The sequence below is a fragment of the Seriola lalandi genome, unplaced genomic scaffold, assembly GCF_002814215.2.
Source record: "Seriola lalandi dorsalis isolate HSWRI2012SDOR001 ecotype SW California unplaced genomic scaffold, Sedor1 jcf7180002055008, whole genome shotgun sequence".
NCBI lineage: Eukaryota > Metazoa > Chordata > Actinopteri > Carangiformes > Carangidae > Seriola > Seriola lalandi.
The window spans coordinates 522,834-536,203 of record NW_019525551.1 but is presented as its reverse complement, the minus strand read 5'-3'; the positions used below and the strand labels follow the sequence as shown (position 1 = coordinate 536,203).

Genomic DNA, 13,370 nt, shown 5'->3' with positions numbered 1-13,370 from the left:
AGTAAGTGAAAGTTGAAGGATCAAAGTTCATTGAGGCAATATTCACATCTGCAACTTTGAACACACCAGTATTTATACTAAAAGTCATTAATTTACAATGTAACAAAGTTAAGCACACAATGTCTAATCTAAGTATATACGTGTCTGCATGTGTTTGTGTGGGTGTGTGTCTGTGGAGACAAGGCAATATGGCCAATTCAAAATGGCCGCTGTGACATCATGGCATGAACACGAAAAACTAAAAACAAGATGGTAGTAAACAAATAAACTGCTCAAAATGGCTGCTGAAAACACCTGGTGTGTGGGGGAGGGAAGGTGTGAGTTTCTTTCGTGCCTTAGCTCATGTAGTATAAAGGTTCCAAGGTTAGAATGAGAAGGTTAGCTGCATGCAGGCCCTAAAACTGAGTTATGCTACAGGTATGTGTTAACATACACAACAGTGGTGTCGGCATTGACTCAGAATTTGGGTTGCTGCCGCTGCCAAACCCAGAGTCTGACAGCAAGAGTACAAGGTACTCTGAGCTTACTTACTATCAGTACTCTGAGAAGCAAACTTTGGAGCTCTCGTTCTTTAAATTTTTCCTGACTTGTGGCATAAGGCTGTAACACTCTAAGTAGCCAGACATGCATTCAGTGGCACTGTCACTGTATGAGTTGACATGGTCAGAGATGACGTGGTCATTGTCTGATCCATGCTCCCACTCCAGAATTTCTGTGTAAGGCCTTCTCCTGCTCCTATTGTGGGAGTGCCTATGTCTACGCAGCTGATGGACATGGCGGTTACGCTCAGTGTCCCTATGTGGTCTTTTGTCACCCCTCTTTGAGCTGTTCTGAGGGTGCTCTGTTAACGTGACAGGTCTGTGTGACGCCAAGGTGTTTGAGCTGGCAGGCTCAGTTGTTTTCCCCCTTTCGTTGTGTTACCAACTGGCTCTAGGCCAACAACAAAAAGGGAGGCCACACACAGACACTTTGATCAAGAAACAATTTGTTTAACTCATGAATAAACAAAGTAACCAATCAAATGGGGTGTGTAATTAAAAAACTCAGCAGTCATGTCAGAAGTGTGTGGATGGGTGAAAATATGGTGCAGTGTATGTTGTAAGATGCAACAAACCAAACAAAGAGAGACAGGCTGTAGTGGCTGCAGCAGGCCCAGCTGAGAGAGACCGAGACTACCTGAAGGGTGGACCTTTATGCCTTTTGGGAGGCCCTACCCAAATGGGGCCGATATTAACTAACCACCCTCCAAGCTCTTCTGTCAGTCCTTGATGGATACGTTTGTACGAATTACTGACTTCACTATTCCACAAAAGTTTAACTTTCTCCATTTGGGTTGCATGGGGCAAGTCAATTAGGTTGTGATCTCGTTCCCTAAAATAATCATCAATGTGACGATCCTAGTTGTCTGGGTCAAATTTTTCAGTGTCCTTAGCTATAAACTCAAGCCCTTTAAGACAGGGGCACTACTCCACCCTTCTGGTGAAGGCAAGACTAAGCTAGCTGATAAATGCTACCTCAACTTCATTCCTATCTTCTTAAGGATCTTAGGGTCAGTTGGGAATTGCTCCCATCTTCTGAGTGGAGGTGGGGTCAACCTGTCATTAAGGAAGAGTGTGAATCAGAGTAACCAGAATCACATGCACTGATCTACTGTGATCGAGCAAGCCATTTTGATTTAATCATTAACAATTCCTCCTTGTGTGAGCAGAGGTCTAGCTCTGCTGAATGCAGGTCTCCTAGGTAGCACATGGCTTTCTTGTTAGTGTAGCGTTAAGCCATATTTAAGGATTTACTCTCATTGAAATGGGGCACCAGTCCTCTAGGAGGACAACAATGAATTACTTCATTGCCAAATTTATCAATCTCATATCGGAAGCCATGACTTCTTGATTCAATGGATCTCCAGTCTCTACATCAAAACAACAGGACAACCACTGGGTGTAAATAAAATAGTTTATTTAACTAAACTACTATCTACAGAGTAAATGCAAGGTGTAATAATCATAAAGATGAAAATAATAATGAAATGAGCAGTGTGATGAGTTGGCAATGGTGGGAGAGAATATGTTATGGCTATACACTATGGCTATACAGCTAATGATACTACATCTACGAATTAGGTTTGATGATTAAATACTGCTATATTTTGACATCAACCCAGTCATGAGCAGAGTGTTAAAACCGGCCTACTGTGAGTTGCGCTGTAGCTGGAGACCCTCGGCTGGAACCCAGGTGGCTGTGGTTGCCGTGGTAACCCCGGAGACGCGGGATCTAGGTGGATTCTCTTGGAGGTCGTGTCATTATCACGATGACGGATTCTGCTGGTGTCTCAGCGGTTCAGCTCTGGTGGAGTTTGCCAGGAGACTTTCTGTCTCGGGCTCTCTTGATTTCTGCTCGGCTTCTCTGCAGGCGGTCGTGCAGAGGTGTTATCTGCTGTTGTCTTTTGCGGGTTGGTGCGAAATAAACTCTAATGCTCTTCACTTTGGTTGGATAACTTTAGAGGAGACTGGCGTTGTCCAGATGACTCTAAAGTTGTCAAAGTCTTCAAAAAGGAAAACTTGAAGTTACAAAATTACTCTGAGGCACTTCTGCTGCTTTGGTTCAGTTGGTCTTGACTTGGCTTATAAAAATAAAAGATTGTGCATGTAGACAAAAATCATGTTACTTGTAGCTTTCGGCAAAGAAAAATAAAAGACGCGGAAAGTGCAAAAATGACTAAGAGCCATGAGTTTGTGGCGAGCAGCTTAGAGCTAAGAGTTTACATGGCTACAGAGCCGGGCTTTGAGTCGGGACTCTGATCTTTGAGCAAAGTTCTCAGCTTCTAGTTTCTGCATCGTTTCTCGTTTCTCGCATCTTCTTGTCTGTGAACTCTGATTTAGGCTTAGGCCTGGAATTGGCTTAATCTTGGTTTTGGCTTTAAAATAGGCTTCTGAACAATGTGTGAATTGTTCACGACTGTTTTATCACCTGGGGGCTGGCGCATGTTTCAGGGGCGCCACCCATCTTCTCCTGTGTTTCCACTTGGAGAAGAGAGTCATTTTCCACTGAACTTTAGAATAATTTAAATCTAGAGTTTACTTATAAACTCGCACATCCTTCTTCCACCATGACCACAAAACATTAAATTAAATAACATAAAACTGCTTGCACTAATAATGGCAGAGAGGAGTAATAGGAGTGTTGATTTCATATTACATCCTTCAAACCTGGAATTAATTATGATACAAGTGGTTAATTGATCAAACAACAATATAACATTATAAATGTTATATAAATATAAATATTTCCCAAAGCTAATGGTCTATACATATGGATTACACAGCAGTTCTTCGACTGTAACAATAATAATATGGACATCAATATCCATCAATATGGATGTCATGTAGTGTGTTATCTTGTGTGAAGGATGCTTACAGTATGGTCGCATGAAGGACATTGTCTTAAAATCTACATGTTACATTTCAAACATTCTATGGGATAGAAGTTTGGGATAAAAATATTGCATAGGAACATCTCATGAGTTACAGAACAGTCAGATATTTAATTTTACATTCTTCCTCAGATCTGTGTCTGAAGAGTGTTCTGCTGGTCACTACCCAGGATTGGAATGTGGGTTGTAGTTTATGACTCTTATCTAGAGAGGGACAGAGGAAGGGAGGTTGGTGTATGTGTGCGTGTGTGTGTTCATGCATGGCACAGACACAGCAGGATTCACACCTTAGTGTTAATCAGTCCTTTTGTTGTTACTTGTCCTATACAACAAACAATCAAATATCATTAGACAAAGTGTTATTGTTACAAACTGGAGATTTTGCCTATATTCTCCAGTTGTCTGGTGTCCATTGGTTGATCCTCTGGAGCTGACCCTTTGACCTTTGGTCTGGTTCTGTGTCGTTCGGCCATGCTAACAGCATGGTCTGTTTGTGGAAGAGGGGTCCTTTGTCTCTGTTTCCTATCAATCTGATAGTTTGATGGTGGAAAGAGTCGCAAAGTGTCAGTTGTGGGTCTGTAACTCTGCATGTCCTTATAATGATCTTCCTTAATGGCTTTTGACTGATGCCAGGCCACGTATGTACGCTACATTAGCTACCTGAACTTCATGGAGGAGAAGAGCATTTTGAGCTCTAAGCAATTGTACCTCCTTCTCTAAGGCTACTTGGCTCTGAAGGGCAAGGCTGGTTTGCCTGAGGGAGTTCAACAACAAACATCTTAACAATGGGCCTTTAGATGCAGTCCGAGCATCACATCTGTCACTGAGTAGCAAGTCTATTTCTTTACTGCATTCACTAGAATTTAACCAGCTGATGAATTCAGGGTAGCCAGGCTTCAGGCTCTGTGCTTGGGAAGAAATAAACTGCTCTACACAGGGGTTCTCCATTGCTGTGTCTGGAATAGAGGGAGGTTAAGTTGTCTAGAACAAGAGGACAATGTAGTTGGCTGTGGTGTTGTGCTGGCAGACACCATGTGGTGTAGCTTGGGAAGTACACTAGCCTAACTTAACAATGCAGTGGCATACACTGGGTGGTAGCTACGAAGTCTGCACCCTCATGAACTCTTTTTAAAATAATCTGTGATTTTAGACATTTCTGCAAAAAAAAACATAAAAGATGGGATATAACGTTAATTTAGGGAAACTAAAAGTTAGAAGCTATGTGTGCTTGGATGTAAAAGAGATAATATTCATCAGTAGGGTTGCCACCTTTTTATGTAAAAAGAAAAAAAAAAGGTGCCAACTGGTTTGGTTTTAGTTGACATTCACAGCACTTTCAGGACATAACATGAACGAAAATACAGGTTGTATTGATTCAATACAGGACGCAGCATTTTATTTTCAAATACAAGACGATCCCATATTATATGGGACAGTTTGAACAGCCACAAAATCAGGTTGCCGCCTCCTTCCAGCGTGTTTGTATTTTTTCAGATGGGTTTGCCAGATGCACGGATTACTGATGCACAGCCGCAAACGTCAAATCCACCGAGTGGACTTTGAACCTTGACACAAAGTCCTGATAATGTTCACAACATGGAAGAATGGACACGAGGGACAGGAGAAGGTCATATGACTAACAGAGTGTTCACATCCTGGCTAAACCAACAGTCTCCACTGATATTTATTTGTATGTGGGGACTCTGTGATGAAGGCTTAAAGAGAAGCTGATCTCAGGTACTAAACTGAGATTTTCCAGTGTATGTCAGTGGAAGCTGTAAATCTAAACCATGATGCAGAATGTCTCTTTAGAAACCTTTGATGTTACTGAAGCAGTGAACAAAAAGGAATCACTTCACATTCAACCTATGGACGACGACCAGGAGAGGGAAGACTCAAAGGCACATTTACACAAGTACACAAGGATACACACACACACACACACACACACACACACTTGTACTTCCATCTATGTGAGGACAATTGTTGACATAATGCATCCACCCCTCACCCTAAAACCCTAACATGAGAGGTCTCCAGTGAGTCAGGGCTGAAGTGATTGGATAAATGAAGCTTAAAGGAAATGTCCAGTGTGTTTGAACCTCACTGTAGATTTGGCAAATGAGGACTCATGTAAAACAATGTAAATCAGACTGAGATGGATGAGCCACCTTCAGCTTCAGCAACCGATTTCAAACACTCATCTCTGAGTCTTCACAACATGTGGGTAACAAACAACTATTGGTTTGTTATTAAACAGTCTGTTTTCCTTTACACAGTAAAAACAGTCTGTGTGTCAGTCCATGTGTTTAAATGTATGATTAAGCTTCTCTTGATTAGTTATTTTTTGTGGTGTGTGTGCAGGGCCTGCAGACAGGAACCAGGGAGCTACAGGAGATGGGGATGAAGTTCTGCCACAGTCTGCTGTCTGTGACCAAAGATATGAAAGCTCTTTACAGCAGGACGCTCATCAGCAACATTGACCTGGATCACAACAACATCCTGGACCACAAGTCTCACAAGTAAGACGCCATCCTGACGTGCAGTTTTGTCCAGATACCCTCACTGGTGCCAAAGCGATGAGAATCATCCTCCAGCTGTTGGTTTTACTTCAACAGTTGAAGGTGAAGACTCAGTACAAAGTCAGGGTTACACATGACAGACAAGACCTGCTGGGGAACAAGGGAAATGTTCACATGTAGCACTGATAAATGTGAAATATTTTATTATGACCAATACATGTACAGAAATTGCACACCTTACTGAAACATCGCATGCTGTTACTATGGTAGAAGTTCAAATGGTATATAAACTTAAATACGTACTCAACTTAGAATCATTAATTTTCCACCACTTCCACCGGCTCTCCCAGAGAGCAGAGGACAGAGCAGTGCAGGCAATAATGACAAATGGAAAATAAATATGCAGCATGAAATAGTGACGGCCCGCATGGCAACTAATCATGGCAGCTCTAAACAGCCTATTATCAGGCAATTGTATTTTATCGATTTAAAAAAAAAAAAACAAACATCCTTTCTCTGCAGCCCGGAATATGCCAAGGCCCCGGTACTGGTCTATGGCCTGGTGGTTGGGGACTGCTGAGGCAACACATTGAAGGAAGAGGAATAAAACAGGTTCACATGTGTGTCAGGAGAAAAAATCTGCAGCAACAAAACCACTGGGAAGAAAAACACAACCTGTATGGGCTCATGCAGCTGCACAAAGTCTCTGCTGATGAGGAATGGTCGAGACAAGAGGCTGAGAAAAATACAATTTATGGACACTGGCACTGAAGTTCAGTGAACTCACTGTCATGTTGATGAAAGCAGTTTGTCACATCGAGCATTATCCTGATGGAAGGAGCCATTAGAAGATGGTGAAGTGTGGCCATGAAGGGATGAACATGGTCAGCCGTGTTCACTGGAAATGTCAAGTTTAAACAAACTTTCCAAATACAGGCTGCAAATTATCCTCTAACCAATGATCCACAGTGTTTGGTGCATGATTTCCCCTCAGAAATGTAAAGCATATAACACATGAACAAATTACACTCGTTCATGTTCATATCATATGGCCACTTGGGAGCAGAAAAAAGTAGCAACCAGGTCACAGTCAGACTTAGAGCCTGACAAGATAGAATATCGCGGGTGGCTCTGCAGGTGCCGGGGTGGCAGCTGGTGCCGCTCACTTTTGGCGTGGCTGCTGAGGCCCATTCCGGGGCCATGGCTGTCGGGTCTGTGGCACCCTGTAACAGTGGTTCACTTTCTGCAAAAGATGTCACGGAGCCTGTAAGGCAGGAGGAATCTGTGTTTTAAAGAAACCTGAGTATCTCTCAGAAGGCAAAAAGAAAACTGATGACTTGTTTGAAAATATGATTTCTCGTGACCGAAAGATGAAAAAATGTACACAATCGGACCAACAAGTCAACATTTCAGTTTGGCTGGTTTATTCATGCACAAAGGACAGATCTAGAGCATGGTACACCAAGTCTCTCCTCAATGCAATTAATTCCGCTGCCTGTGCTAATTTTACTGGTAACTTAAATGACTCTATGTATTTCCCTGCATCATTCAAAACTGAATAACCTGCCAAAATTGTCTTATCATTTGGACACATTGATGACCCATCACAATACAAAACCATATCCTTCTATACCAATGGTGTTTGTTGCAAATTTGTTGTAGTGCTGGATGTTGAATTAATTAACTCTATACAATCCACATAATCTTCCTGTTTACCCTGAAGTAATGCATTCAAGTGTGCAACTGGACTTGTATGTGCCGCTGTTGAAATGGTGAGATTTTCTGTCCCTGTCAAAATATGTTCATAATTACAATATCTCTGACTAGTCATGTGTTGAATTGTAATAATCAACAAAATAATATTTACTGCATTGGAAGTGTGAATAATCATGGGATGCCATATTTGCGCCTTTTCTACCATTATTGCTGCTGATGCCACTGCACGCAAACAAGAGACCATGCCTTTTACATTTAATGGCAGCGTTTTAGAATAATAAGCTACTGTTCTTGGTTTCCCCCTATGCATCTGTGCCAACACAGCTTCAGCCACATTTCCGTCCTCTGCCACATATAGATGCAAAGTCAACTTATAGTCTGGCAGGTCCAGAGCTGGAGCAGAACACATATGTTTCACGTGACGAAAAGCATGTCTCGTTTCCTCAGTCCACTGAATAGTTGGAGGAGTCTCTTTCGATGTAGCACCACGTAACACAGCCTCATATGTAGAATATTCGAGTAACCATGCCCGGCAAAAGTTCACAAGTCCAAAGAGGGAAAGCATTTCCTTCTTTGCCAGATGACTCAGCAAGGCAAGAGTCTTTGATGCAATTCTTTTGTGTTGGTGATGCAACCAAAATGTCATCCACATACTGTAGTAACGCAGATGAACCAGGCAAGACCAATTTTGACAACTGTGCTTGTACTGCGGCTGCGCAAATTGTTGGACTGGCAACATATACCATGCTCAACCTTTTGAATCCCCATTGACAATTACAATATGTGAATGCAAATAAATCCTGTACCTATCAAAAACGGAATAAGATTTCCTGCTACCTTTAAATTAAATTTTGGTAATTGTATAGGTCAAATCAAAAAATGCACTTGCATTGCATTAATTATGATTAACAACTATCTGTGTCCCTCTGTCGGTCTCCCTATGGGTTATATGCATTCCACATGCAGGAAGCAGCCTGAACTGGGGCTTGGAATGGAGGGGGTGAAGTACTATAATCGTAAACTGGATTTTCTCTCTCTCCTTCTCGTCTTTCTATCTGCTGATCTAGGATCCTCTCTTCACAGTCTAAACTATTACACTGGTCAACACCAAATTTATTGTTTAAGATTTTTTAGCTGATTTAGGATCATTTTGATGTGCTGAATCCAAAAATCACATTGGTTTTGCTCAATCAGGTCAACTTTCTGAACTAAGCTACATATTTGTTTTTTTACGTTTTTGTTTACATTTACAGGTATTTTCACGTCATATGATGCTAAATTCTTTTATATTTCTTGCAATTAACGAATTCTGAAGATTTTGCATGTGCCAACTTATGACTAATTGTTTTTTTATATTTTACAAGTGAATGAAATGGCTTTGACTAGAAGATCTTGCAAAAATAAGCCTGACGTATTCTGCTACATCTGCGGTGAATACACCATTGTTCCTAACAAGAATCTAGTCACAAGTTTCATAAAGCGTGCTTACCATGCTTATTTTGGTATTAAACTTGGTGACCAGGATAAAGCTTGGGCGCCACACATGGTATGCAAGTCATGCACCGAGTATCTGTGTCAGTGGACCAAAGGCAAGAGTTGTCTGAAGTTTGGAATTCCCATGGTTTGGAGGGAGCCGACAAACCATGTCACTGACTGCTACTTCTGCGCTATTGATGTGACTGGGATCAACAGAAAGAACCGAAGCAGCTTCAAGTATCCTGATCTTGAATCAGCACGTCGTCCTGTAGCTCACTGCGATGAACTTCCAGTACCTGTCTTTGGAGAACTTCCTGACATCAGTGACGAAGATTCCTCCAGTGTTCCAGAAGATGAAGATGAACAAGAAGTGGTTCTTAATGATGATGCTCCTCATCCTTTTTCCCAAAAGGAACTAAATGATCTAGTTTGCGATCTCAGCTTGTCAAAGTCCTCTGCCGCGCTATTGGCATCCAGATTGAAGGACAAGAACCTCCTCTCTGACAGTGCTCGCATCACCTTTTACCGAAGTTGAAAGCTGGCATCTTTGATGGTCCTCAGATCCGTCAGCTCATCAGAGATCCTGAGTTTGAAAACTCAATGAATGAAGTGGAACTGGAAGCATGGAAGGCTTTTGTTCTGGTCGTGAAGAACTTTCTTGGCAACAACAAGGCCAGGAACTATGCAGAACTTGTCACCAATATGCTGACTGCTTTCAGAAACCTTGCAACATGAGCATCAAAATGCATTACTTATTCTCACATATGGATCGGTTTCCTGAGAATTTGGGATCAATGAGTGATGAGCAGGGGGAGAGATTCAATCAGGACATAAAAGAGATGGAGACCAGGTATCAGGGACGCTGGGATACAGTCATGATGGCTGATTACTGTTGGACTCTGAAGAGAGACATCCCTGCTGCTGAGCATTCGAGGGGTTCGAAGAAACAGAAGTTCATGCCCTGAATTTTGCACAATGACGACGTAACGTTCAATTTACATGTACTTACCTTTACCAATGTCTATTATTCAATTTACAGAAATTGAAGTTTGTAACATTAAATTAATACATTCTGTTAGAAAACGATTTTTTTTTCTTCTAAAACCCTTTTTGGATGAGAAATATTAACAAAAATCAACTGATAATGTCACAAAAATGTAATCAATTTAGTCAGAAGATCGGATTTTTCAAAATCAAATTAGCATAAAAACCTGACCTGATTGAGAAAAATGGATTTCATTTTTGGATTCAGCAGTGCAAAACATAGAAAACTTGCAAAAAATATTTTTTTGTAACCCAGTGTTATTCATCATTGAAACAAAGAATGGATCAGCTTTATCTGAAATGTCAAATTTAGCTTCCTCTTTCCAACATTTCTAAAACCTTTCTGCATATTCAGAAACCTGCTCATCAGACCGCTTTTTACAATTCATCACACGTGTCACATCTTGACTCACTGTTGCATTTTCAATCAAAAAAAATCTTCTAAATGAGTCTTCTGATGTGTCTTTGTTGACCATGGAAATTTCTCATCCAAAGTTGCAACTCTTACTATTTGACCATTACCAAAATCCAAAGATTCACATTTCTCGATCAAAGTGTCAATCATTATATTGGGCATTAGAGTTGCTAAAATGTATCGCACATCTTTGCCCGACGTAGACATAGTCCACCAATACATAAATCCTGACGGATTAGTCAGTGGTTATGGTGCATCCTGCGTGATGCTTGAAATTTCAGCCAACACTCAAAAAAATAATTTGTTCAATGTACTTAATATAGTTATGTCAACAATTTCCACAAAACTGTGTTGTGTTCAAACTAATTTAATACTACTATTACAGAGAAAATAATAACCTTATGTGAAACCAACAAGACTGTATTAAGTAATTTCAATATTATCTGGTCAAGTTAGCCTTAATTGATCAGGCAATGTTCAGCTAACTAAACAGGTATTCATAACACTGACCTAACTCACTAATGTAAATGTAACTCAGCTGCATTGAGTAACACTAATTGAACAACCCCTTGTAGTTCCAACTTAACTAACTTGAATAATCCGTACTTAAACAGTTTTCATTGTTATCAAGTTAGTGAATAGCGTTGGACTTACTAAACCTAGTTATGTCAACAATTTCCACACAATGTAGTTAAGTAAATTCAAATTACAATACATTAGTTCTGTAGAAAAATGTTATTTATTGCCAACAAGCACAAACAAACAAATTTAAAACCACAAACTTTGAATTTGCGAGAGTTATACCTTAAAAATGCTCCTGCATATCAAACAAACCATTTTTCAACATGTATAGCTTATTTTTATTTCCCCATTTCTAAATAAAAATGTTTATATTAAAATGTTTTTTATGCTATAAAGTACTCTGTTTTGTTTACAGTTAAATTTGTATAAAATGCCCAATGAAAACAAAAATCTCTTCCAGGACCTACAAAACCAAACCAAACCTTAAAGCTATATTCTTTAAGAAGCAGGGTGAATAAACATGGCTTTTTTCCCCTCACAATTACTGAACACTGTACGATGAAACATTAGATACTGATTTTTTAAAGATGAACCATCTACATGAATAGGGTGAACAAATGTCAAGTAAAAATACTTCAAAAATATTTTTTTCCTCCCTGCCACTTCAGCATTGTAGGGGTTAAAAAAAAAAACAAATCAGTGCAGTGTTTTCTAAAATTAAACCACAAAGGGAAAAAAAGGAAAAAAAAAGTAGTCCAACATACATTTTCAACAGACAGTACCAAATCCTATGAACGGGAACTTGGTCAACATTTGATCACAGCACCATAAACACGATTTCCATTTGTTTCTCTCATCTTCCTTGCTACAACGTTCAATATTCACCTATCACTCTCCATTTCACATTGTTGATGTCCACTTCTGCAACTGACATGAATTCAAACTTCTCGTTTGTGTTTTTCAATTTTGTTACTGTCTCTTCTATTTGTAAACATTTTCTTAACTTAACAACTTAACATTCAGTGCATCTGATCCACTCTTCACTGTTCACAGTTCAACATGCAGATCCAAAAATCAGTTTTATGCCAGATGGTCAGAGATGGAGTTTGTCCTCCAAGCTTCATCTGTGCTGCTTAGGAGCACTACACTTGTCTAAAATGTTCCTTCAAGTAGCACTTGGGCCTTTGTTGAGAGTTTCTTGCCATCTAGTTCCATCACAAGTTTTTGCAGAACCTCAAATGTGTACTTCAGGTTTTTTGGATAGCTCAGGTCCAGTGAGTACATGAGGCCAAACAAAATGGCGACTGCATTTGCAATGTTATCAAGGTCATGGAGCACTTCCACACCTTCAATGATCATCCCAACATCTGCCAGGCCATCTGTAGACTCTGCACCTTCCATCTTTATAGCAAAGATTCCCAGGACTGTCTGGTCCATAGCCTCCTGGTTGTCTTCAACATCCTCAAACACAAAACAAATACACCTTCAGTTACAACATACACACCATTTATTATCTATCCAGCCTTCAGGCAATCTGATGCTTTTTTCTTGTTGTCCATATATATCATGTTTGGATCCAAGGCACTAAGGAACTGCCAACTAAGAAGTTTTGTATGTGTACCCTAAGCCTGCATGGTATCTTATTCTTCTGTGTGATAGACTTGTCAAAAACTACTAAAATAACAATCACATTTTCAGTTTCTAGAGAGAAAGTACAGTAGAAATCAAAGGCCAAAATACTCACCATGTACTCTCTTATGAGATTTTCAGGGTCTTCATTGAGGTAAACCATTAGTGCTTTCAGTACCTCTTCTTGTTTCAACAGCATCATTCTGCAGCAGAGAACAAGGGAAGTGTGTAAGAGAGGTTATATTGGTATTGCATTGTGCAGCAATTACCACTACAGATCATCACTGTTCAGCCAAACTGGTCAGACTACTAATTTTCAGCCCTACAGTAGCCAGCTGGTTAATCTTCATCATAAAAATAAATAAAATAAAAAGTACCTTATCCAAGTCTGCCATGATAGTCCTTATTTTCCGCCCTGCTACTCCTCCTTTACTTTTGAAGATTGTCATCAGCCGTGTAGAATGATGATCCAGCTGTTGCATGAATTTCGATCTCAGTGGTACAGTGGTGATGTGAGTAAACTCTGCTTCTACCTACAGACATTTAAGAAAGTATAAAAACATCAACACAATACAGGTCAAAGAAAACAATCAAATTACCGGACCAACAAAATGTT

At 40.1% G+C, this 13,370-nt stretch overlaps 1 protein-coding gene across 1 annotated transcript in view; it reads left to right on the top strand.

Moving 5' to 3' along the window:
- Positions 1-13,370, top strand: part of agbl1 (AGBL carboxypeptidase 1) — a 144,308-nt gene that overhangs the window by 122,711 nt on the left and 8,227 nt on the right. The window contains exon 26 of the mRNA XM_023397390.2: positions 5,795-5,952. Coding sequence (XP_023253158.1) covers positions 5,795-5,952 — 158 coding nt within the window. The remainder of the gene's footprint in view (positions 1-5,794; positions 5,953-13,370) is intronic.